The following is a 27,716-nucleotide window of genomic DNA, read 5'->3' as shown; positions in this document are numbered from 1 at the left end:
GAGTGTCATTATCGAGCGCCGACCTGGTGAGATGACGTATAGTCAATGATCGGCTGTATGCGCATAGTAGCCGAATGGCAGGGGTCGGCCATTTTGGATTGGGGAAAATCGCTCTGATCTGAGCGCATGTGCCCTAGAGATAAGTCAGCGGCAGCCATCTTGGAATAGGGGAATAGTTGGTATATTAAGAACTGGTGTAATTTACAAATATTGTATTTATACATATTTATCTATTTTTCTTACATCAGCCTGATGAAGGGCATGCTTTTTGCCCGAAACGTTGTTTCAGTTCTAAAAAGGACCACTATGTCCGGCTAATAAAAATCATTAATCAACATTGGAGTGCTGTCTAAATTGTCGAATCCTGAACATTTGGAAATATTCGCAATTTTCAAAATTAGAATTTCTCTGCTTTTAAGGCAGATAGTGATACTTCACAAAACAGTTATTACTTTACATTTACAAAATGATGCCAACATAAAGTAGACATATGGGAAATGCAATTTTATAATTGTAGAAGCAATTCTTAAATTTTTTTAGAAAGATTCTAAAACCCACTTTTTTTAAAGACCAGTTCAGTTTTGAAGTCATTGTGTGGGGCTTACATAGCAGAAACTATGCATAAATTACTCAATTTTAAAAAATACACCCCTGAAGTTAGTCCAAACTGATTTTACAAACTGTTAACCCTTTAGGTGTTCTACAAGAATTAAAGGAAAATGCAGATAAAATTTCTAAATTTCAAATTTTTGGCAGATTTTCCATTTTAATTCATTATTTCCTGAAAAAACAAACAAAACTCAATATATATTACCCTCATTCTGCAATTAACAGAAAAACCCAATATAAAAATGCGTCTGTAAACTGCTGTATGGCCAACGGAGCCAAAAGGAGCGCCATAAACTTATTAGGTATCGCTGCATCTGAAAATGTCTGAACTAGGGTTGTTTCGATACCTGCGATACTCTATACTAATCAATACCATGCAAAAAAAAACAAAAAAAAGATTTTTTTGTGAAACTCACCTGTAAAATCTTTTTCTCGTTTTTTTCCATTGGGGGACACAGACCATGGGTATAGCCTAGGTCATTACTAGGAGGAGACACTATGCAAATAAAAAAAGAAAGCTCCTCCTCCCTGGGCTATACCCCCATGTTCCACCGGGAGGACCCCAGTGCGTGCAAAAGCAGTCCAAAGCCAGAGACCAGAACAACGGAATACCGCCATCGGACGGAAAACCTTCAGGACCCGAAGAACTAAACCAACCCGTACTACAACAGGTAAGAATGTGAGGGAGCTGTGTCCCCCAATGGAAAAGACGAGAAAAAGATTTTACAGGCGAGTGTCACCAAAAAATCTCCTTTTCTCGCATATTCCATTGGGGGACACAGACCATGGGACGTCCCAGAGCAGTCCATGGGGTGGGAAAAAAACAGCACCTCCAGGAGAAAACGCCCAGTGGTCAAACAGGAACCACCGCCTGCAATACCTTGCGCCCAAGGACAGCATCAGCCGATGCCAAAAGGTGCAACTGGTAAAACTTCTTAAAAGGTATGCAAGGAAGACCAGGTGGCCGCTTTCCAAAGTTGAGATGTCGAGGCACGATTACGCCTAGCCCAGAAGGCCCCCACCGGCCTGGGGGAACCCTGCCACTGGCACGATAAGCTGCGGCAATAGCCGACTGAATCCATCGAGCTACCGAGACCTTGGAAGCCGCCAGACCTTTACGAGACCCTTCCAGAATCACGAAAAGGGAATCCGTACGGCGGAAAGAGGCAGTAACCGACAGGTACACACGCAGAGCCCGGACAACGTCCAGGGAATGGAGAGCGCGCTCCTTGCGGTTCGCAGGAGATGGACAAAAAGAGGGCAGGACTCTATCTTCATTAAGGTGGAAGGCGGAAACCAACTTGGGCAAAAATGAAGGGACCGGGCGCAACACCGCCTTATCCTGATGGAAGACCAAAAAGGGCTCCCTACAGGAAAGCGCGGACAGCTCCGATACCCTCCTGATCGAAGTGATCACCACTAAAAAGACCACCTTCCAGGTGAGAAGATTCAAAGAAATCTCCCTCAAAAGGTTCAAATGGAGCCGCCTGGAGGGAAGACAGAACCAAGTTCAAGTCCCAGGGTTGCAGGGGAGGAACATATGGAGGGACCGAATAACCACCCCTTGTAAGAAGGTCCTCACTGGACCGAGCAGAGCCAGGGATCGCTGAAAGAAAATGGCCAGAGCAGAGACCTGACCCTTCAGAGAGCTCAACGACATCCCCATCTCAAGACCCGACTGGAGAAAGGAGAGGACCACCGGAACCGAGAAACGAAGGGGAAAAACACCCAGTTTCTCACAAAAGGCAAGAAAGGCCTTGCAGGTACGATAGTATATACGGGAAGAAACTGGTTTTCTGGCCTTGATCATGGTCTTCACCACAGAGTCCGAGAAGCCCCTCTTCTTCAGGATGGCGGTCTCAACAGCCACGCCGTCAAACGCAGCAACCGTAAATTCTGGTGGAAGAGCAGTCCTTGAGACAGTAGATCCTCCCTGAGAGGAAGAGGCCACGGTACGTCTGCCAGCATCCGAGTGACGTCCGAGAACCAGGCGTGGCGCGGCCAATCGGGGGCGATGAGAATGGTCGGAATCCCTTCCAACGTGATCTTGCGAAGGACCTTCGGTAGCAGAGGTGGAAAGACAAAGGAGAGGGAAGCCTCGCCACGGAGACACCAGCGCGTCCACCCCGAACGCCTCCGGGTCGCAAGCATGGGCCAGAAATGTAGGAACCTTGTTGTTGAGCCTGTACGCCATCAGGTCGACATCCAGGCAGCCCCACCTGCGACAGATGTCCTCGAAAACTTCCGGATTTAAGGACCACTCTCCTGGATCCACAGTGTTGCGGCTGAGAAAGTTTACCTTCCAATTGTCGATCCTCGGGATGTACACTGCCGACAGTACTGGAACATATGTCTCCGCCCACTGGAGGATCCTCTCCGCCTCCTGCATCACCGTCCGGCTGTGGGTCCCACCCTGGTGGTTGACGTAAGCCACAGCGGTGGCATTGTCCAACTGGACCCTTACCAGGAGACCTGCCAGGAGATGAGTCCAGTGAGAAAGGGAGAGGAAAATTGCCCTGAGCTCCAGCACGTTGATCGGAAGGCAGGCCTCCTCCGCCGACCAAAGCCCCTGCACCGTCCGGGTCTGTAGAACACCACCCCAACCTAGGAGGCTGGCGTCGGTGGTGACGACTGTCCAGGAGATCGGAAGAAAGGACCTCCCTGAGATCAAGTTTTGGGGGGACAGCCACCACAAGAGGTCCACCTGAACCAGAGGAGGTAAGACTGACTCGAGATGCCAGACCGCGCGACGTCCTGTCCCAAAAGGACAGAATCGCCCGCTGTAGAGGCCGAGTGTGAAACTGGGCAAAGGGGACGGCCTCGAAGGAGGCCACCATCAGCCCCAGAACCCTCATGCACTCCCGGATAGAGAGTCGTCGGGAGCGCAGTAGGAGAGATACCGATTCCTGAATTCAAGAAGACTTGGAACTCTGAAGGAATACCAGAGCTGCCGTGGTGTCCAGAACCATCCCTAGGAAGGTCAACCTCTGTGAGGGGAGAAGAGATGACTTCTGGACATTGATCAGCCAGCCGAACTGCTCCAGAGTCTGAACCGTGATCCGGACGCTGTCCCTGGCCTGGGGAAGGGAGGAAGCCTTTATCAGCATGTCGTCCAGATAGGGCAACAGAGATATGCCCCTGGTACGGAGAAGCGCCAACAGCGGCGCCAAGATCTTCGTAAATACTTGAGGGCTGTAGCCAGTCCAAAGGGCAGGGCGACAAACTGATAATGCTGCCCGCCGACAGCGAAGCGCAGAAACCTGTGGTGAGATTCTGCTATAGGGACATGCAAATAGGTGTCTTGTATGTCCACCGACGCGAGGAATTCCCCTGGAAGAATAGGCAATAACGGATCGGAGGGACTCCATCCGGAACCTCCGTACCCGCAGAGAACTGTTCAACAGCTTCAGATCTAGAACAGGACGCACCGATCCCTCCTTCTTTGGTACCACGAACAGGTTGGAGTAGAAACCTGTGCCTTGCTCCTCCGAGGGGACTGGAACAATCACTCCCCTGTCCAAAAGGGAAGAGACCGCTTGCAAAAGAGCCGAGGCCCGGACCGGATCCCCCGGGACCCGAGAAGAGAAGAAACACTCCGGAGGCCTGGAAGCGAATTCTATTTTGTAACCAGATGTTACAATTTCCAGGGCCCAGGCGTCCTGGATATGATCTCTCCAGACCTGTTGAAAGGAGAGCAATCGGCCCCCCACGTAAGAGGTGGGGGCACCCTTAAGGCAGAAGACTGGTTGGGAGCCGCAGGGCGGGCTGACTGTGGCCGCGGGCGCCAGGAAGGCTGGGGCTTAAAGGAAGGCTTCTTACGGGAGTCTTGAGAGCCACCCTGGAAGGGGGCCGCCGCAGATCTGGAAGAGGAGAAACGACGAAAGGACTGGTTCCTAGAACCGGACAATGGACCTCCAAAAGGTGCGCTTGGATCTAGATTGGGGCAGGTTGGTACTCTTGTCCCCCGTCGCGTCCGAGATGATCTCGTCCAGCTTAGCACCAAAAAGCCTGGAACCCAAAAAGGGGAGGTTAGTGAGGGAACGCTTAGAGGAAGCGTCAGCGTCCCAAACCTTCAACCAGACTTCTCTACGCTGTGTGACCGAAAGGGCCGAGATACGCGCAAAAAGAATGCTAACATCATAGGAAGCTTTGCAGAGAAACTTCGGCACCTGAGACATCTGGAGGACAAAATTTTAAGTGTCCGCAGAGGCATCCTGCTCCGCCAGGTCCTGATGGTGGCGCTGCAACTATACGGAAAGCGCTCTGGATACCCAGGCAGAGGCAAAAGCGGGCCGCAGGCCAGTGCCTGTCAGAGTGAAGATGGCTTTTGACAGAGAATCCAAACGCCTGTCAACTGCATCCCGTAGGGACGAACCGTCCAAGACAGGAATGGCCGTATTCTTGGCCAATCTGGCCACCGGCGGGTCAACCTTAGGAGGAGAAGACCACTGCTGCACATTTTCTGCAGGAAAAGGATAAAGAGTATCCATACGTTTCGTGGCAGAAAACCGGTGATCCGGGCGGTCCCAGGCCTTAGAGGACCTTGTCGAACTCGCCATGTATGGGGAATACAACCGTTTGAGGTTTTCTCGAGTGGAAAAGGAATTCCTGGCTACCAGCAGGAGATTCCCCCTGGATATCAAACGTATCCCGGACCACCGCCACCAAGTCTGCCACCATAGTGGACAGTTTGGGGCGAGGGCTCCAGCTCTTTGTCCTCGTCAGAACTGGATCTTTCACCTTCCGATCTATGTTCCCTGCGAGGAGGGGAAGTGTCTGAACGGGCCTCTAGGAGAGGAGGGGAAGCAGAATCATCCGAGGAAGGATGCTGCTGTGTACGCTGCCTCTTAGTAGTTGAGCGTCCTCTGTGGGAACCGCAGGATGCGTAGACGCCATGTGCTCCATGAAGGCCATGGCGGCCCGAGAGACTTGGACTAAGTCAGCAGCCGCCCTAGAATTGGCAGAGGCCCAGGCGGGTTCCACGGGCTCCGACAGGGCGGAGGGGGGACTGGGCTGAGGGAGAGGGGGAGGAGGTACGAGAGGATGATCCGGTCCAGGGGCAAGGCAAGAGTCACGGGATCCAGAGACCGAAAGTGGTAAGCAGCAAACCTTACATAGCCCCAGAGGGGCAGACTTGGATTTTTGTGAGTCCCCAGGTTTTGGCATGATGTCGGTAATCCAGCAATGGAAAGGGCCAGGGTCTCCTACCGTTCCTGCAGCACGCAAACCGGAAAGAGTGGAGCCGGAGCAGCAGAGAGCGCTGAGACGGAAGTAGCAGAAGACAGAGCGCCGCCCACAAATTGCGTCCGGAGGCGCGAAACCCGGGCGCGGGAAATATGAAAATAATAATAAGATGCGGCTGCCGGAAGGGTAGGAGAGACCGCCCCCTAGACACCGCAGAGGGAAGACGGGAAGTAGCCGCTCATGAAGCCTTGCCCCAGACAGGTATCCTCTCCCCCCTCAAACCCCCCACCAAGCGGTCCTAGCATCACACCTGGAGACAGGGGAGGCAGTGTACTTATCTGCGTCCTGTAGTCTTCGCCCTCAAATCCACACCAGCGGAGGTCACCTCTCAGTCAGCTGGCACAAGGAGTGGCAGTGATCTGGAGGAGGGCAGGAAGGTGACCCCGAATCTGGTAGGCCGCCAGAGCTGCAGATAGAGCCCGGTTCCACTTAACTTCTGGGGGAGGGTGGGAGGTAGCCGGGGACGTCAATTCGACCCCGGCGCTTGCTCCACCAAAAGACCAGGGAAGCAGAATTGCGACCCTGCGTCCACAGCAAAAAAATAAATGGGAGTAGAAAGAATGTCATACTCCTTATCCGACACTAAGCAAGAACTGGGGTCCTCCCGGTGGAACATGGGGGTATAGCCCAGGGAGGATGAGCTTTCTTTTTTTTATTTGCATAGTGTCTCCTTCTAGTAATGACCTAGGCTATACCCATGGTCTGTGTCCCCCAATGGAATGTGCAAAAAAAAAATAATAAAAAATAAAACGCATACATTCTGCATTTTATGGAACGTCTGGCTCATCCTATTTTTTGGGGGGGCAAGGCGACTAAAAAATGGCGAATCACAGCATTTTTTTTTTTTTCTGTTCTGGCGTTCACCGCATAGGAGATTTTTTATATTTTAATAGTTTGGACTTTTCGGACGTGGCAATATGTGATATGTTTATTTATGGTTTATATATTTTATATGTAAAATTGGGAAAGGGGTGACTTATATTTAATATTTTGGTGTGTTTTTTTAATACAGCTGTGAAAGTGTCACATTGTATGACATAGTATGTCTGAGGTTAAGATGATATGTGGTTGTTCTGAATATAATTGTTAGGGAGCATGCACACAACCGTTTTTCAGACAAGAACAGGCACTGTTACAATGGATATTTTTATAATTACCTAAAAAAAAAAAAAAAATGTTATCATTAGGGGAAGGGAATTAACCGGGTGCTGTCAAAGGCTCAAAGAAAACCAATTAGCGGTAAGTGTAATCTAATTTTTCCCCTTCGCCTATGACAGCACCCCTGGAGACTAGGCGAGAATTTAATCTAGGGTGTGAAAACAGCTTGAAGCACCTTACGGCCAAATGTAAGGCCCTCATTACAAGGAAGCTAAAGTCTATAGTGTTTGAAAAACATATGCGGGAAACTCCAGGTGGCTGCCATACAAATCTGCTCTATAGAAGCGGAATCCCTCTCTGCCCATTAAGTGGAGACTGATCTAATAGAGTGAGCTCCGAACCCTGAGGGCAGAACAACTCCCTTGGAAGAATATGCTAAGGAAATGGAGGTGGACCTGTAGATATTGAATAATACACCTAACATCTAAACAATGGAATTCTGATTCCCTTTAATTTTTTGGAGAAGCGCAGAAGGAGGGTAAAACTATCTCTTGGAAACAGTGAAACTAGGAAGAGACCTTTAGTGTAAAAAAAAAAAAAAAAGAAGATCAGGAAAAATCACCACCCGATCCTCCAAGATCACCAAATAAGGCTGGTCAATGGAAAGCGCAGCGATCTCACTAACTCTCCTAGCGGAGGTAATGGCTAAAAGAAAGGCAAACTTAAGGGAGAGCATCTTTGGGGAAATCATACTGATAGGCTCATAGGGATATAAAGGGAGAGCTGAAAGCACTAAGTTTAAATCCCAGGAAGGCACCCTATTTTTACACACAGGGGATAACTTAGATAAATTTATACCAGATCTGTTTGCCCAGACGACACTGGAGAGACTGATCCAGCATTTCAATGCATTTGTCAGACAGATCTGCATCCGGATCCGTCTGACAAATGCCATCAGTTTGCATACGTTTTGACGGAACTGCCTGCCGGAATCCTCGGCCTCAAGTGTGAAAATACCCTAACAAACTCAAACAAGGCACTTTATGCTGAAATCTGCACCTTCATAGTGCTAGGTCTAAGCTTTTATCTCCATCCCTCCTATAAAAAAAAATCCAATAAAAGTGGAATATCTGGAACATTTGGCACATCCGCTGGTCTATTGGCAAATCTGTAGAAAGCCTTCCAAACTCTCAGATAGCAGAAGTGACCTTCTTACGACTTGCCAACAGAATGGTTATAACATCCTCAGAGAGCCTTCTCTTCCTCAAAATTTCCCTTTCATCAGCCAGGTGAAGATTTTTTACTTCTGGGTGAAAGATTGTCCCCAGAGTTAGAAGTTCCAGGGATTCGGGAAGAACCCAAGGGGTGGCTATCGACATCTTGCAGAGCCAAGAAAACCAAACCCTCCTTGATCAAAAGAGAGCTATTACTATCACTGTGGCACTCTCTTCCCTGATCTTTCTGAGGACCCTCTGTAACAGCTTTAGAGGGGGAAAGGCATATAAAAGGCCCTGCTCCAAGGATTGAGCCAATGTGTCCACTGCCTTTGGATGGTCCTTTGGGGAAAGGGAAAAGAAAACCTCTACCGTTCTGTTCAACCTAGTGGAAAAAGATCTTCTCTGGAACAGCCCATAAGGCTATAATCTGATTGAATACTCCCTGGTCTAGGGACCATTCCCCTTGGCACAGATGATGACAGCTGAGGAAATCTGCTTTCACATGGTCTGCTCCTCTTAGATGTACTGCAGAAAGATAATAGAGAAGTCTCTGCCAGACTGAAAATTTGGTGACTAAGGGACATAAGACCCGGAGATCTGGTACCTCCCTGCCTGTTGATGTAGTCCACTGCTGTCATACTGAGTAAATCCTCATGTTTCTGCCTCTGATGATTGGGAGACTATGCACCAAGGCTAAACGAATTGCATTCAGTTCCTTGAAATTATGAGACCGAGACAGAATTGTCGTCCCAGCTCCATATGGCCTGGCATCCGTGGTCAAGGGGAGGACCGATTCCCTGAGCGAAGGAACACCTCCCTGTAGATTTTTCAGATCCATCCACCACCCCAAAGAACTTAGAGTCTGGGGTTATAGAGAGATCCCTGCATCCAAAGAGGACACATCTGTCCCAATCTTCCAGAATCTTAAGCTGGAGAGGCCTTGATACTGGGCCCACTCTACCCCCAGAATAGCAGCAGTCATGAGACCCAGCACAGACATGGCCTCTCTCAAGGAAACCGACTGACGTGAGAGAAAAAGCTGAACCCCTTGACCTGATCAGAAGAGCCTTCTGTAGGGGCAACAGGCACCTCTGAGATCTGGAATAGGATCATCCCTAAGAAGCTGCACCTCTGACTTGGACATAAACTGGAATTTTCCAGATTTATATCTCACCCTAGTCTGTCCGGAACTTCCCTTAACCAGGCAACCTGTCCCTGTAGGATCTGACTTGACTGGGCGACAAGAAGAAAATCGTTTAAGTAGGGAATGATTACTATGTCCTTCTCCCTCACATGGGCCATTATCTCTGCAATAATTTTTGAGAAGATCCTCGGAGCCTGAAAATGAAAAAGCAGAATCTTTTCCTCTAGCTGGACTGCTACTCTCAAAAAAAACCTCTGGTGCTTCAGCTGGTGCTCAAAACCCTGCCTGGTGGCAAGAGCCCTGGTCCTGACGGGTTTACTGGCCGCTTTTACCAAACTTTTTCAACAGACCTGTCCCTGGTTCTACTGTCAGTCTTCAATGCAGTGTCTCCTGGGCTTCCCTTCCCGGCAGTCCACAGAAGCTCATATTTCTGTCATCCCGAAACCGGGTAGGGACCCACACCTATGTGCCAGTTATCGTCCTATTTCGCTTTTAAATGTAGATCTTAAGATCTTTGCGAAATTGTTGGCAAATAGATTGAATGTTCATTTGCCCACCTTAATTTGTAATGAGTCAGATTTGTGCCGGGGAGGGAGGCCAGGGACAACACCCTTAAGACCCTTGATATTATCCATTATGCTAAACTGCATAAGATTCCCCTTATGATCCTGTCCTTAGATGCCGAAAAGACTTTCGATCGGATATCATGGCCAGCCATCCAGACTGCCTTATCCCATATTGGTGTTGGTCCGCTGTTTTTATCTAAGGTTCTGTCTCTATATCAACACCCCACTGCTCGAGTTAAGATTAACGGAACTCTCTTCTCCTTCCCGATTCACAATGGAACGCGTCAGGGGTGCCCCGTCTCCCCTTTTATACGTTCTTGTTATGGAACATCTTCTTGCCTCCATCCGAGCCAACCCAGATATCTCAGGGATAAGGCTAGGCACCAGGTAATACAAATGTGCGGCATATGCCGATGATCTCCTCCTCTATATAACTAATTCTCATATCTCGCTGCCTTCCTTGCTCAAAGAGATTTTGGTGTGGAGACGAATTTTAAAATTAACATGTCCAAGTCTGAGGCCTTAAATGTCACCCTGCCGGAACCTCTGGTCTCCTCCCTTTTGTCTGGCCCCCTGCTGGGATAACTTATCTTGGCACGAGAATCACTTCTGACCTCTCCCGGCTTTTCTCGCTGAATTTTGCACCCCTTCTCCAACGTTTCCAAAAAGATCTGGACGGTTGGCGGAGACGTGACTTTTCCTGGTTTGGCAGGATTTGTATTTTAAAGATGAATATGCTGCCCAAATTGCTCTACCTACTACAGACAATTCCCCTCCGAATCCCATCTTCTTTCTGGTCGCAACTGCGTCGCTATTTTACACAATTTGTCTGGGCAATCGACGGTAAAAACAGGAAGTATTGTACTACCATGCTACCGCGTACGCTCGGTTATTGGACATGACTCGCATGGATACATCTAAGGCCTGGGTTCACATTGCCCGAGATACTGCCCCTTGTTCGCCTGCTACCCTCCCATGGTTGACGGGATTGCCGAGCCCTCATAACGCGTGTCTTTCCTTCACAGCACACCAGACCATTGTGATTCTTTCCTCTATCAATCGCATGATGTCCCTAATTGACCCCAAGGGTCCTCTACTGTCGGTCACTGATCATTCCAATTTCCCTCCGGCCCGGTCAACCAGATCTTTTCTCACAGGCACTCAGAGCTGCCCGCTCTGGTTCTGCCATGTCCTATCGGGCTCCATATTGAAGCCCTTGTCACAGATACTGGATACTCCGAACCCCTCCGCCCGCCTTTTGAATATGTGCAACTTAGTGATTTCCACTCCTCTCTGGCCAAGAACCATAACCTCTCCCGTAATCTAACAGATTTAGAAAAAAATGTGTCTTTATCCTTCAGCGGTCCTGCGCCCTATTTCTTCTATTTATAAGCTACTCTTATGCCGTCGGTCATTGGGCCCTCCTCTGTCTTGGGAGCGTGATTTGGGGAAGCAGTACACCTCTGCTCAATGGAATAAATGCTTCCTGTTATCTCACAAATCCACGATTTCTAACAAATCTCATGATGGTACAGAGTGTCAGTGCTGCTCCACAGATGGTTCCCGACAGTCTTGGATCGTTGCTGGAGATGCCTTTCGGAGGAGGGCACAATGCTCCATGTCTGGTGGTAGTGCAATGTGCTGCGCCCTTTCTGGGATTTTGTACACAAAATGATCATGGCAGTCACTGGGGTCCCCATACAGAACTCCCCCGAGTCCTTTTTGTTATTTGATAACATCTTGAATGTTCCGGCTTTTAAGAAATCTCTTGTGAAATACATGATACAGGCGGCGAAAGCGGTGATCCCCAGACACTGGAAGTCCACCTCTCCCCCCTCTCCTGAAGAGTGGTTTGAGGAAATTGCTCTCTACCAGAGGTTGGAAGACCTTATTAGTGTGACACCCTCTGATGCATCCCTGTTCGTGAAGACCTGGGGCCCCTAGGACGAATTCTGCTCCACGTCTTCATTCCGTGGCGCCAGGGTTTAGGTTCCAATATTTCTGCTTTCTGCCCGTCTTGTCTGTTCCCCCGTGTCTGTCATCTTTTCCCTATAGTGTTCTATTGATTTCTTGTGGTCGCATGGCCACTCATTGTTACTCCATGCTATTTGATATGTGATTTATACTTTTGAATATGTCTTGTATGCTAAATTTTGTGCTTTACCTCTTGTATTGCTCTCATCGCTGACATTGTTCGGTGTTGTTCTGATTATACTGAAAAACCTTAATAAAACGTTAATTTGAAAACAACTCTGGTGGCTGGGATGGATAAGGGCATCCCTCAGCTCTACCGTGGCCATATAACAGTCTGGAAAGAGATTGTTCAAAGCCGATCTGATGGACTCAATCCAAAATCTCTCGTACACCACATAACTGTTCAAAAATTTAAAATTTATTATTGTTTAAAACGAACCATTTGGTTTTTTGACAAAAAAAAAAAAGTGTAGAGTAAAAACCTCTTGCCTCCTCCTGCTTTGGAACTTCCACCAGCACCCTCTTCTCTAATAGGGAGAAAACTTCTGAGATGATGGCTGTCTTGTGGGATCTGATCGACAATCTGTTATCACAAATCTTTCTATTGGCAATCTTTGAAACCTTAGCCTTAAGCCCTCTCCTATAACAGAATTTATCCAAGAGCTGTTGGAGATCCTCTGCCACCGACGTGAAGAGAGACGGACGATCCCCCACGTGGCGTCATTGGGGTTGCCTTATTGAGGCATCTGAACCGGAAAAAATAAACCCCTTAGGCCCCTTTCACACGGGCGAGTTCTCCGCACGGGTGCAATGCGTGAGGTGAACGCATTGCACCCGCACTGAATCCGGACCCATTCATTTCTATGGGGCTGTGCACATGAGCGGTGATTTTCACGCATCACTTAAGGGTTGCGTGAAAATCGCAGCATGCTCTATATTGTGCGTTTATCACGCAACGCAGGCCCCATAGAAGTGAATGGGGCTGCGTGAAAATCGCAAGCATCCGCAAGCAAGTGCGGATGTGGTGTGATTTTCACGCACGGTTGCTAGGAGACTATCGGGATAGAGACCCAATCATTGTTATTTTCCCTTATAACCTGGTTATAAAGGGAAAATAATAGCATTCTTAATACAGAATGCATAGTACAATAGCGCTGGATGGGTTAAAAAAAAATTAAAAATAATTTAACTCACCTTAATCCTCTTGCTCGCGCAGCCCGGCTTCTCTTGTGTCTTCTTTGCTGTGTACAGGAAAAGGACCTGTGGTGACGTCACTCCGGTCATCACATGGTCCATCACATGATCCATCACCACGGTAAAAGATCATGTGATGGACCATGTGATGACCAGAGTGACGTCACCACAGGTCCTTTTCCTGTACACAGCAAAGAAGACGACAGAAGAGAAGCCGGGCTGCGCGAGCAAGTGGATTAAGGCGAGTTAAATTTTATTTTTTTAACCCATCCAGCGCTATTGTACTATGCATTCTGTATTAAGCACAGTATTATTTTCCCTTATAACCATGTTATAAGGGAAAATAATACAATCTACACAACCCCGATCCCAACCAGTTCGGGTTTGGGTACCAAACATGCTGATTTTTCTCATGAGCGTGCAAAACGCATTACAATGTTTTGCACTTGCGCGGAAAAATTGCGCATGTTCCCGCAACGCACCTGCATCTTATCCGGGCAAAAAACATGACGCCCGTGTGAAAGAGGCCTTAGACTTTTTAGCTGCTTCCACAAACTGTCCAGCCCTTTCCTTCCCCTTGTAACCTTCTCTATTAAACCTGGGACGAAAGGACCTCCTAGGGGGGTTGCTGACTGGTGGAGGGAAAGGCCTTTTTTTCTATCAGAGGCCTTTTCCAGTAAATCGTCAAGGACTGGCCCAAATAAGTATTCACCTTAACATGGAATTGCACAAAGTGTAGCCTTAGAACTAGCATCCCCATTCCAGCCTTTTAACCAAATAGCTATGTGGGCAGAGTTAGATAAGGCGGAAGCTCTGGCGGATAACCTTAATGAGTCAGTGGAAGCATCGGCCAAAAAAAAATCGAGAGCATTATATATAGTAGGGAATGAGGATATTACCTGTTCCCTAGGGGTACCCCCTTTAGGGTCCATTCACACATCCGTTTTTTTCTTTCCTGATCTGTTCCGTTTTTTGCGGAACAGATCTGGACCCATTCATTTTCAATGGGTCCTGGAAAAAATCGGACAGCACAATGTGTGCTGTCCATTTCCGTTGTTCCGTTCCGCATGTCCGTTTAAATATAAAACATGTCCTATTCTTTTCCGCAAAATTCGGATCCTGGTACAATACAAAGTCAATGGATCCGCAAAAAAACGGAAGACATTCGGATGTCATTACGTATGTCATCCGTTTTATGCGGATTCCGTTCCTGGACATACGGAAACATTTTCAGGAACAACGGATCCGCAAAAAACGGACCGAAAATCGGGATATAGAAAAATACTGACGTGTGAATGTAGCCTTAATGTGAGCTTCCAACTCCCCCATCCACATTTTTTAGGGATCTAGCAACAGAAGTGGCGGCAATAGAAGGTTTAAAGGCCGCCGCAGAGGCTTCCCAATTCTTTTTTAAATAAATCTCTGCTCTTTTGTCAATCGGGTCTTTAAGAGAACCCATATCTTCAAAGGGAAGCGCTGCTTTTTTGGACATCTTGGCTACCGGGGCATCATGCTCTTTCACAATCACTGCCTGCAGAGGTCGCAATGACGCCTGTACAGGCAGTTTTACTCCCTAAAAAATGTCTGAAGCATATGAAAACGTACAATGATTTCACTGCCATTGATGAGCGCACTGAGCTGTGAACGGCACAGGCAGCACAGCAATCCAATCACAAAGCTCCTCACAGTACAGAGCTTTGTTATTCGGGAGGAGGCTGCTGATTTGTCAGTATCAACGGGCTGCCGTGCCATTGGCCGCTCCTCTCACAGCCCCCTTCTCTAGCATGCTGAACACACAGCAGCAACCATTTAATTTATTATGAAAAAGGGCAGTGACCACCGCTACCCACGCCATTGCCAGCTGCTGATGAAGGGAAAGCATGGTGGGAATGGAGCCTCTGCTGAGCAAAGACAATGAGAGAAGTGTCAGGCTTGTGCCCAGGTGATGTCACACCAGAAGTCCCAGTGTGCCCTGCAAGCTTCTATCTGCTGCTGGGAGCTCCATGTGGTTTAAAAAACCTGCTTCTGACCCTTATGTTAAATCATAACTTTCTTTTGATTGCTCTGATACCTAAACTCCAAAAGGAAAATATATATTTTTTTAAAACCTGCTGTTTCTCTAGATCAGGGATGCCCAACCTGTGGCCCTCCAGCTGTTGTAAAACTACAACTCCCACAATGCCCTGCTGTAGACCGACAGTTGTAGTCTGTCCAGGCATGCTGGTAGTTGTAGTTTTGCAACATCTGGGAGGCCTCAGGTTGGGCATCCCTGCTCTAGATGACCTTATGTTGATAGTAGTGTTAAGGGTCTTAAAGGTCTATAAAAGCAGGTACCCTACTTTTATAAACCTTTGAAACTATTAACACTACTATCAACATAAGGTCATCTAGAGAAACAGCAGGTTTTTAAAAAGGTAGTGTTATGTTGATTAGTTAAGTTGATAGTAGTTTTAATAGAGTCTCAAAGGTTTATAAAATTCTTTTTTCCTTTTCGCGTTTAGGCAACAAATGAAAGTTATGATTTAACATAAGGGTCAGAAGCAGAGTTTTCTTTAGCCTCTTGGCTATTAGTTTTTCTAAGTAGTTTTTCTTAGCCCAGGCAGAGGGTAGCTTCCTTTTACACATAGCACAGCCTCTCTCTTTAGATCTGGAGACTTTCCTAGAAGACTCCTTAGATACCTAAATATAGAAGATGACCCCCATGAATAACATACAGCAGAAATATACAACCCCTCCTACCCCACCGTGGTACCGGAATATCATTGGCGCCAAGTCTGCTCCATGTTCAAGCAGCAGCAATCAGCCAGAATGGAGGAACTGCCAGCCTCTTCCACACTGGCATGGCAGTAAGATGGCAGGGCTTTTCTCTCCGGGTGCACATGCCGGCTCCCCCCACTTCCAATCTACAGCATCAGCTTCCTTCCACTGCTGCAACCTAGAAGTGCTAATCCCCGCGTGTGTGTTGGCAGCCAGACATGCGATCACGGCCGCAGACACCCCGGAATGCCGAAACCCCCCTGGACTGAGAAGGAGAGTGGAGTGGGGTAGGAGAGAGAAGTTACTTGCAGGAGCTCCTAGAGGAGTCTTACGCCGCACAGGATAACCCTCCCAATTCTATAACCAAGTTGGGGCTCCCGCAGCTTATCTTTTAGCGGTCCCTTAGGACAGGAAACCGAACTGGGGATAGAGGGGATGGACCCTCTTAAAGCGGTTCTGATTCCAGTCCTGAGGAGGTGGAGAGGAAAAACGGAAGCAACACGAACATCACACGGATGGCATAGTTTTGTTTGCGGATCAGTGTTTTGCAGACCGCAAAATACATGTGGTGGTGTGCATGAGCCCTTATTGGATGCATCTTTATTTGAAATCCTCTAATTATGTAGTTGTAAAGCAAAGTTTATCCAAGGTTTAAAACCTCATTCACACGTCAGTGTTTGGTCAGCGATTTCCATCAATGATTGTGAGCCAAAACTAGGATTGGAGCCTCCACAGACATAAGGGAAATATCTGCACCTGTTCTGTGTTTAAAGGCACACCTGGTTTTGGCTCAAAATCACTGATAGAAATCACTGACCAAACCCTGACATGTAAATGAGGCATAACTCTTCCTATGCCAGAAAAATGATAGCTTAAATGGAACCGGTCACCTGAATTTTAGGAATTGAACTAAGGACATGGGCTGCTAGATCGCCGCTAGTACATCCGCAATATCCAGTCCCCATAGCTCTGTGTGCTTTTATTGTGTCAAAAAACCTTTTAAATATATATGTAAATGAGGCTACTAACATTTCCAGAGCCCAGCCACACCCATTGTAAAGGAGCCCAGCACTGCCCCGCATACTCCGAATCTTCTCCTTGCTCCCGGACGTCACAAAGCTAGAGCACAGTAATCTCGTGATGCGCAAGCTAGCGCATTCACTACAAATTTCACTGAATTAGAATTTCTTTGCTTTTAAAATGGATAGCGATACCTCATAAAATAGTTATGTAACATGTCATCTACTTTACATTGGCTTAATTTTGTAAATGTCCTTTTATTTTTTATGACGCTAGAAGGCTTTGAATTTTAGAAGCAATTTTGAAATTTTTCAAGAAAATTTCCAAACCCACTAAGTACTAATTCAGTTATGAAGTCAATTTGTGGGGCTTACATAGTAGAAATCACCCATAAATGACCCCATTTAGAACCTATTCCCCTCAAATTATTCAAAACTGATTTAACTTTTTGTTAACCCTTTAGGTGTGCCATAGGAATTACAGGAAAATGGAGTTGCAAAATTTCACTTTTTAGCAGATTTTTTCCTGTAACACAAGCGTTAACAGCCAAACAAAACTCAATATCTATTACCCTGATTCTGCAGTTTTCAACCACACATGGGGTGTTTCTGTAAACTGCTGTATGGGTACTGGGAAGGGCTCAAAAGAAAAGTAGCGCTATATGGTTTTTGGAGGGTTTATTTTGCTGGACTGGTTTTTAGGCACCATCAGTTTCTATGAGGAGGCAAGTTTTAGATTTGACCGTGGCGAATCAATGGATGTCGTATATCTGGACTTCTCCAAAGCATTTGACACTGTACCACAGAAAAGGTTAGTATATAACATGAGAATGCTTGGGCTGGGAGAAAACGTCTGTATGTGGGTAAGTGTTTCAATGATAGAAAACAGAGGGTGGTTATTAACGGTACACACTCAGATTGGGTCACTGTCACTAGTGGGGTACCTCAGGGGTCAGTATTGTGCCCTATTCTCTTCAATATATTTATTAATGATCTTGCAGATGGCCTGCACAGTAAAAACTATTTTTCCAGATCACACTAAACTGTGTAAAGTAATTAATATGGAAGAGGACAGTAGACTGCTACAGATGGATCTGGATAGATTGGAGACTTAGGCAGAAAAGTGGTAGATGAGGTTTAACTTGTTCAGGACACATGGCGTACCGATACGGCATGTTGTTCTGGTACATAATGGCACATAGTTCCGATCACCGGCGCCCGCTCAAATCATTGAGAAGGCACCTTGGGTCAATGCGCCAGGGAATCCTGTGACCCCCCCCCTGTTAACCCTTGCTTTGTTACTGGAAAAAAAATGTTTAAAACTGAAAATTTGACCAAAAATTTTAATTCTCAAATTTCATCTTTATTTGCCAATAACTCTTGTGCAACACCTAAAGGGTTAACAAAGTTTGTAAAATAAGTCTTGAATACCTTAAAGGGTGTAGTTTCTAGAATGGGGTCATTTTTGGGTGGTTTCTATTATGTAAGCCTTGCAAAGTGACTTCAGACCTGAACTGGTCCCTAAAAATTGGGTTTTTAAAAATTTCTAAAAAATTTCAAGATTTGCTTCTAAACTTCTAAGCCTTGTAACACCCCCAAAATATAAAATATCATTCCCAAAATGATCCAAACATGAAGTAGACATATGGGGAATGTAAAGTGATACCTATTTTTGGAGGTAATACTATGTATTATAGAAGTAGAGAAATTTAAACTTGGAAATTTGCAAATATTTCCAAAATATTGGCAAATTTTGTATTTTTTTATGAATAAAAAAATAAATAAAAAAAAAATAAAAAAAAAATCGACTCCATTTTACCAGTGTCATAAAGTACAATATGTGACGAAAAAACTATCTCAGAATCGCCTGGATAAGTCAAAGTGTTTTAAAGTTATCACCACTTAAAGTGACACTGGTCAGATTAGCAAAAAATTGCCTGGCCCTTAAGGTGAAATATGGCTGTGTCACACCTCCGTTAGGTGCGGATCAGTCTGGAATCTGCACAGACGGATCCGCACCTATAAATGAAAACACTGGTATCCGTTCAGTACGGATCCGTCTGCATACACTTAGTCAAAAAAAAGTCGAAGTGTAAGTCAAACGGATCCGTCCTGACTTTACATTGAAAGTCAATGGGGGACGGAGCCGTTTAGAATTCCACCAATATAGTGTCAATGTAAACGGATCCGTCCCCATTGACTTACATTGTAAGTCAGGACGGATCAGTTTGGCTCCGCACCGCCAGGCGGACACCAAAACGCTGCAAGCAGCGTTTTGGTGTCCGCCTCCAGAGCGGAATGGAGGCGGAACGGAGCCAAACTGATGCATTCTGAATGGATCCGCATCCATTCAGAATGTATTGGGGCTAAAATTATCAGTTTGGGGCCGCTTGTGAGAGCCTTGAAACGGATCTCACAGGCGGACCCAGAAACGGCAGTGTGAAAGTAGCCTAACACTGACAAATGTAAGGTTATGCACATGGGAAGGAATAATGTAAGTCATCAGTACATACTAAAGGGAAAAACACTGGGTTAGGGTAGTTTCACACTAGCGTTTTTTGATTCTGGCAGGCAGTTCTGGCAAGCCGTGTACAAATCCTTTTTTTTCCGGATCCGTTAGACGGATCAGGTGAAATACCGGACCTGTCTCATCCGGATCCGGCATTTTAAAAACCAAAAGCAAAAATAGCTCCTCCCTATGTCCTGGCGCATGCGTAGACCAGAAAACTGGATCGGCCATGCAGTAATTTTCCGTAACACTTGGTACCGGGTAAGGCATTAATACATCTCTATGGAAATCCAGCAAGTGCAGTATTGATCCAGGATTTGGCCTGGAAAAAATACTGTGGCATGCTGTAGTATTTTGTCTGGTCAAATACTGTACAAGGGACGGAACGGAAGACATCCTGATGCATACTGAACAAATTGCTTTCCATTCAGAATGCATTAGGACAAAACTGATGCGTTTTTTTTCCGGTATTGAGACCCTTTACCGCATTTCAATACCGGAAAAGAACACCACTAGTGTGATAGTACCCTAACACTGACATGGAAAAGGACCTAGGAATTTTAGTGAACAGCAAACTAAGCTGCAAAAACCAGTGTCAGGCAGCTGCTGCCAAGGCCAATAAGATAATGGGTTGCATCAAAAGGGGCATAGATGCCCGTGATGAGAACATAGTCCTACCACTTTACAAAATCCCTAGTCAGATCACACATGGAGTACTGTGTACAGTTCTGGGCTCCTGTGAACAAGCCAGACAAAGAAGAGCTGGAGAAGGTCCAGAGGAGGGCAACTAAAGTAATAACTGGAATGGGTGGAATACAGTACCCAGAAAGATCAAAATTAGGGTTATTCACTTTAGAAAAAAGACAACTAAAAGGAAGATCTAATAACCATGTATAAAAATATCAGGGGTCAGTACAGAGATCTATCCCATCAGCTATTTATCCCCAGGACTGTGACTGTGACAAGGGGACATCCTCTGCGTCTGGAGGAAATAAGGTTTCTACACAAACATAGATGATTCTTTACGGTAAGAGCAGTGAGACTATGGAACTCTCTGTCTGAGGCGGTGGTGATGGTGAATTCACTAAAAGAGTTCAAGAGGGGCCTGGATGTATTTCTGGAGTGTAATAATATTACAGGCTATAGCTACTAGAGAGGGGTCATTGATCCAGGGAGTTATTCTGATTGGAGTCGGGAAGGAATTTTTTTCCACTAATGTGGGGAAAATTGGCTTCTACCTCACAGGTTTTTGTTTTTGCCTTCCTCTGTATCAACTTGCAGGATAACAGGCTGAACTGGTTGGACATATGTCTTTTTTAAGCCTTATAAACTATGTTACTATGTCACATTTGAAGCCCCCCTGATGCACCCCTACAGTAGAAACTCCCAAAAAGTGACCCCATTTTGGAAACTACGGGATAAGGTGACAGTTTTATTGGTACTATTTTGGGGTACACATGATTTTTGAATACTTGTTGTGAGGCCCGGTAACCACAAAATGGCTGTTGTGGTACGGTTTTTAATTTTTGTCTTTTACAGAGTTAGTAATATAGTTTATAAGGATGAAAAATAACATCTGTCCATACAGTTCAACCGGAGGAAGGCAAAAAAACACCTCTGAGGTAGAAGCCAATTTTCCTCACTTTAGGGGAAAAAAATTCCTTCCCGACTCCAATCAGAATAACTCCCTGGATCAACGACCCACTCCATTTACACTCCAGAAATACATCCAGGTCCCTCTTGAACTCTTTTAGTGAGTTCACCACCTCCTCAGCTTTCTCCTCATCGCTGTCTGCAACTTCCCCCTTATCAATCTGTAAACAGCTGACACCTTCAGTGTCAGTCTTTTTTTTTTTATTATACATTATTTTATGATGAATGTTTTTTTTTCTTTAGGTGAAACGTTATTTTTTTTAATATTAAATAACACTTTCACTTTTTTTTTTTTTTTTACATATTTGTCCCACTGTGGGACTTGTTGCCTAGGAGATTCAGCCCAGAAAAAAATAAATAAAGTACTTACAAAAAGGCGGACAATCAAAAAGTACTATGTACCCCAAAATAGTACCAATGAAAATGTCAACTCCTTCCGCAAGACATGAGCTCCTACACAAGACTACCTGCAGAAAAAAAAAGCTTTTTAAAAAAGCTTTTATTGTTGGGAAAAAAAAAAAAAAAAAAAGTTATATAAAATTGCTATCCCCATAATCATACTGAGCAGCAAGAATAAGGTTACATGCACACGACCGTTGTGTGTTTTGCGGTCCGCAAACTGCGGATCCGCAAAACACGGATGCCGTTTGTTCCGCAGTTTGCGGAACAGCGCGGACAGCCATAAATATAACTGCCTATTCTTGTCCGCAAAACACGGACACGAATAGGACAGGTTAATTTTTTTTGCGGACCACGGAACGGAGCAACGGATGCGGACAGCACACGGAGTGCTGTCCACATCTTTTGCTGCCCCATTGAAGTGAAGGGGTCCGCATCCGAGCCACAAAAACTGCGGCTCAGATGTGGACCAAGACAACGGCCGTGTGCATGAGGCCTAAAGGCAAAATTTTTCCATCACTGTGTTCGCTGCAATAACAAAACCCAAAAAGCAATGGCAGGACACAGCGCGGGCGCTGACATGTGTATCCAGGGCGCATGCGCGAGATTACAGGCGCGGCACAAGCATTACGTCGGTGAAGAGGAGTGAATAAATTAGCAGTGGGGCGGTGCTGGGCGCCGAAGAAATGGGTGCGGCTGGGCTCCAACTGCCGGAGGGACGTCCACTTGGGCTCCTTATTGAGGAACTTTGCATATTAATAAAACAGATTTTATAGACAAAATAAAAGACACAGGGCAGTAATACTAATATATTTTAATGTAAATCGTGGAGACTGATGTGGTGATGTTATTACATCACCACATCAGTCTCCACGATTTACATTAAAATATACTAGTATTACTGCCCTGCTTCTACAGCTCAGTAAGTAGAATCCAGGTGACAGTGTCCCATTAACCCGTAGAGGACCCGCGCCGTACATGTACGGCGCTGCGAACAGGCAGGTGCAGGAGATAAGCCCGCCCGATCCGTGGCAGGGGTACGGCAGTCACTGATAGCTGGACCCCCGCTGCATGCGCCGGCATCGGTGAAAATCACTGATGCGGGCGCATTAACCCTTGATGTGCCGCAGTCAGCGCTGACCGCGGCACCTGCAATGTCCTTTGCGGGTATCAGAGCTTCCATCGGGTCCCCGTGCTGCTGTGACGGGGACCCGATGGCAGGGAAGGCAGCACGATGCCTTCCTTAGGCTGCGTTCACACGGGCGAGATTTCCGCGCGGGTGCAATGCGGTAGGTGAACGCATTGCACCCGCACTGAATCTGGACCCATTCATTTCAATGGGGCTGTTCAGATGAGCGATGATTTTCACGCATCACTTATGCGTTGCGTGAAAATCGCAGCATGCTCTATATTCTGCGTTTTTCACGCAACGCAGGCCCCATAGAAGTGAATGGGGTTGCGTGAAAATCGCATGCATCCGCAAGCAAGTGAGGATGCGGTGCGATTTTCACGCACGGTTGCTAGGTGACTGTCTATACACTGTATTATTTTCCCTTATAACATGGTTATAAGGGAAAATAATAGCATTCTGAATACAGAATGCTTAGTAGGTGATCAATTGAGGGTTAAAAAATAAAAAAAATTAACTCACCTTGTCCTCTTGTTCGCGTAGTTCTCCCGGTCTTTAGTTCTTTAAAAAGATGAACTATGGGCTAAAGGACCTTTGGTGACGTCAGATCACATGCTCCAATCACAGGGTCCATCACCGCGGTGATGGACCATGTGATTGGAGCATGTGATCTGACGTCACCAAAGGTCCTTTAGCCCATAGTTCATCTTTTGAGAAGTAAAGAAGAGACCGGGACTTACGCGAACAAACGGAGAAGGTGAGTTAATTTTTTTTATTTTTTTTAACCCTCAACTGATCACTTACTATGCATTCTGTTTTCAGAATGCTATTATTTTCCCTTATAACCATGTTATAAGGGAAAATAATAACATCTACACAACACCGAACCCAAACCTGAACTTCTGTGAAGAAGTTCGGGTCTGGGTACCACAGTCGGTTTTTTATCACGCGCGTGCAAAACACATTGCACACGCACGATAAAAACTGAACATCGGAACGCAATCGCAGTCAAAACTGACTGCAATTGCATTCCTACTCGCGCGGGTTTGCCGCAACACACCGGGACGCATCCGGAACTAATCCGGACACGCTCGTGTGAACCCAGCCTTAGGCATCGTGTCTGCCTTCCGGGAGAGCCTGTGAGATCCAGCCTCCTGGATCTCACAGACAAACAGGCTGTAAGTGTATTACAGTCTGTAATACACTTACAGCCAATGCATCACAATACAGAAGTATTGTGATTCATTGTAAAGGGGATCAGAATCCCAAAAGTTAAAGTCCCAGAGTGGGACATAAAGTGCAAAAAAAATGTAACTGTTTCAAGAAAAAAAAAAAAAAAATAGGGAAAAAAAAAAAGTAGACAAATTAGGCATCGCCGCGTCTGTATCTACCGGCTCTTTAAAAATATCACATGACCTAACCTCTCAAATGAACACCATTAAATTTTTTTTAATAAAAACTGCTAAAAAACAACAACTTTTTTTTGTCACCTTACATCACAAACTGCAACACCAAGCAATCAAAAAGGTGTATGCCCCCCCAAAATAGTACCAATCTAACAGTCACCTTATCCCACAAAAAAATGATACCCTAAGACAATCGCCCAAAAAATAAAACTATGGCTCTCAGACTATGGAGACACTAAAACATAATTTTTGTTTCAAAAATGATATCATTGTGTAAAACTTATATATATATATATAAATAAATAAAAAAGTTGACATATTAGGTATCGCCGCATCCGTAACAACCTGATCTATAAAAATATCACATGACCTAATCCCTCAGGTGAACACCGAAAAAAAAAAAAAAAAAAAAAAAAAAAAAAAAAAAAAACGGTGTCAAAAAAGCTATTTTTTGTCACCTTACATGACAAAAAGTGTAATAACAAGCCATCAAAAAGTCATACACCCTAAAATAGTACCAAACCAACAGTCCTCTCATCCCGAAAAAAATGAGCCCATACACAAGACAGTCGCCGAAAAAAGTAAAAACTACAGCTTTCAGAATGTGGAGACACAAAAAAAATAACTTGTTTTCAAAAATGCTTTATTATGTAAAGCTGAAACAAACAAGTCATGGTATTGTCTCGTCCGTAACAACCTGCTCTATAAAAATACCACATGATCTAACCTATCAGATGAACATTGTAAATAACAAAAAATAAAAAACAGTGCCAAAACAGCAATTTTTTTTGTTACTTTGCCTCACAAAAAGTGTAATATAGAGCAACCAAAAATCATATGTACCCTAAAATAGTACCAACAAAACTGTCACCTTATCCCGTAGTTTCCAAAATGTGGTCACTTTTTTGGGAGTTTCTACTCTAGGGGTGCATCAGGGGGACATGGCGTTCAATAAAAGTCCAGCAAAATCTGCCTCCCAAAAAACAGATAGCATTCCTTTCCTTCTGCGCAATGTCGTGTGCCTGTACAGCAATTTATGACCACATATATAGTGTTTCTGTAAACTACAGAATCAGTGCAATAAATATTGAGTTTTGTTTGGCTGTTAATCCTTGCTTTGTTACTGGAAAAAAATGGATTAAAATGGAAAAATCTGCCAAAAAAGTGAAATTTTGAAATTTCATCTCTATTTTCCATTAATTCTTGTGGAACACCTAAAGGGTTAACAAAGTTTGTAAAATCAGTTTTGAATACCTTGAGGGGTGTAGTTTCTAAAATGGGGTCATTTTTGGGTGGTTTCTATTATGTAAGCCTCATAAAGTGACTTCAGACCTGAACTGGTCCTTAAAAAGTGGGTTTTGGAAATTTTCGGAAACATTTCAAGGTTTGCTTCTAAACTTCTAATGTCCCAAAATAAGAAAAAACACATTCACAAAATGATCAAAACATGAAGTAGACATATGAGGAATGTAAAGTAATAACTATTTTTGGAGGTATTACTATTATAAAAGTAGAGAAATAGAAATTAGCGAATTTTTCCACATTTTTGGTAAATTTGGTATTTTTTTTTTAATAATTAAAAATGACATTTTTGACTCAATTTTACCACTGTCATGAAGTACAATATGTGACAAGAAAACAATCTCAGAATGGCCTGGATAAGTAAAAGCGTTTTAAAGTTATTACCACATAAAGTGACACGTCAGATTTGCAAAAAATGGCCTGGTCTTTAAGGTGAAACATGGCAGGGTCCTGAAGGGGTTAAGCAGTAATATATTTTCTGTAATGAAATAACACTACCTGCATTACTGTCCAGTGATGGGCAAAATATGGTTGATCAGTCAAGTAAAGAGCGATTGGGGAGACTCTGGTACTTCTCACTCTAGAATTTAACTTATTACTTTGCATCCATGACAACTGATCTGCAGAAAATCCTACAAAAAACAAACAAAATAAAAGCAATTTGTTTCATACAATAACCAGAGAACAAATAATTCTTTTTATATGCATAAAAGCAAATGGTGGTGCCAGAAAGCCAAAAAACTAGGGACGGGGAAAAATCATGCAGATTTAAAATAACATACATTCTGTGATATAGATATATTAATATATGCCTTCATGTTAAATGCATCCTTGTCACATAAAAGAGTCCCTGGCAATATAGTCATGTATTAAGGAGAAACGGGTGGAGACCATTTTAAAAAACAAACCATCCATCCGGTGAAACTGGGAGTAGTTCAGTTTTCTTAACCCTTAGGCCCCCTTTCACACGGGCGCAATGCGTGAGGTGAATGCATTTCACCCACACTGAATCCGGACCCATTCATTTCTATGGGGCTGTGCACATGAGCGGTGATTTTCACACATCACTTGTGCGTTGCGCGAAAATCGCAGCATGCTCTATATTCTGGGTTTTTCACGCAACGCAGGACCTATAGAAGTAAAAGGGGCTTCAATGAATATGCTGGGCCAGTAAAACCGCTGTAGAATTACGACCCTGAGTTTTCTGCAGTCCCAGGTGACCCCTGAAAAAATGTTGGTGGGCTAGATCTAACACAAGCTTGGGATAAGCCTTAGGGACCTCCAACTGTTCAATAGGCTCACCCTGTAGTTGGTTTACCAGATAAAACATATCTTGATGAACCACAAAATAGGGGAAACACTGACTCTGCCCCAGGTTATTGTGGTTCACCATCTACTATTAACATTTTCTCAAGCACGGGAAGGGTTGTAGGGTTGGGTCCCGACGTTGGGCGGTACCAAAATTATCCCCGGAGACATTGAGGTCTGCCAATTCAGGACCCGGCGGCAAGTCCTCCGCGTCTCCCAGCATCACACTTAGCGGGGTTATCTCACCCTCTTCCACCGAAGTAGGGGTCATCCCTACAGCTGGCCCTTCGGTCTCAGGTTCCCAGGGTTCTGGTCTCCCCCCTGAGCCGGGCCACTCTGCTAGGGTTACCCCTGTCTCATGGGTATCAGTCACTCACATAGCAGGCCACAGTACCAGGAAGTCTCTCCCTATTATGAGTTCATAATGCAGATTTGGGGCTTCATCTACAGGCCACCGTGGTTAGAGACACCAGCGCGGTGGGGTAGTCTTAAGTCTCCGTGGATGCACATCACCCCGACTTTCCGTCCAGTATACTTAGTGGACCATACCAGGGTAGCCCTTACTAGGGTCACCAGACTCCCTGAGTCCAGCAGAGCCTCTGCCTGAGTGTCTCCCACTTCCACCCGGCACAAGTGATCTAGAGACTCTGGGGTACCCGTTGCACACAGCCTCCTGGCATATAGCAACTGACGTTAGCCATAGTTAGTGTCCATGGGCTCAACCCGACTATCGGAGTCAGGTCAGCCGTGGGTACATCCCAGGTGGGTTTTTTCGGCTCAAATCTCAGGGCCTGGGGTGGAGATTTCCTCAGCCCAGTGGTCACAGGGTAGCTTTTCCCTGATGGCCACTTTCTCGTACATAGTCAGGTAGGTTTCGATGTCGTCTGCGGGGATCATCTTAGGAATTGCGGCACAGACTGCTTTCCGGGCATCATGGACGCTCGGTGTTGCTCCTGCTGTTTGCAAAGCCATCATGTGTTGTAGCAGCAACTGGTTAGTCTCCTGCTGCTGCTTATTAGCATTGCGTTGCTGCAAATTAGCCTCCATGAGGGCCTTCACAACAGCCTCCATTTTGTCGTGGGGCACTGGTTGTAATACAGATGGTTTAATGTATGACATACAACCGTTCCTGAAAAATGCAAAAATCTAAAATATCGGCGTTCACGCCAGCCTCACTGCTTTTGCCCG

At 45.5% G+C, this 27,716-nt stretch overlaps 1 protein-coding gene across 1 annotated transcript in view; it reads right to left on the bottom strand.

Moving 5' to 3' along the window:
- The window catches only part of TEX10 (testis expressed 10), a 196,880-nt gene that overhangs the window by 42,736 nt on the left and 126,428 nt on the right, over positions 1-27,716 (bottom strand). Inside the window, exon 10 of the mRNA XM_040432491.1 lies at positions 25,719-25,852. Within this exon, the coding sequence (XP_040288425.1) occupies positions 25,719-25,852 (134 nt within the window). The remainder of the gene's footprint in view (positions 1-25,718; positions 25,853-27,716) is intronic.

Source organism: Bufo bufo, chromosome 5 (assembly GCF_905171765.1).
Source record: "Bufo bufo chromosome 5, aBufBuf1.1, whole genome shotgun sequence".
NCBI lineage: Eukaryota > Metazoa > Chordata > Amphibia > Anura > Bufonidae > Bufo > Bufo bufo.
The sequence above is the reverse complement of the archived record's forward strand: the minus strand, read 5'-3'. Positions and strand labels throughout refer to the sequence as shown.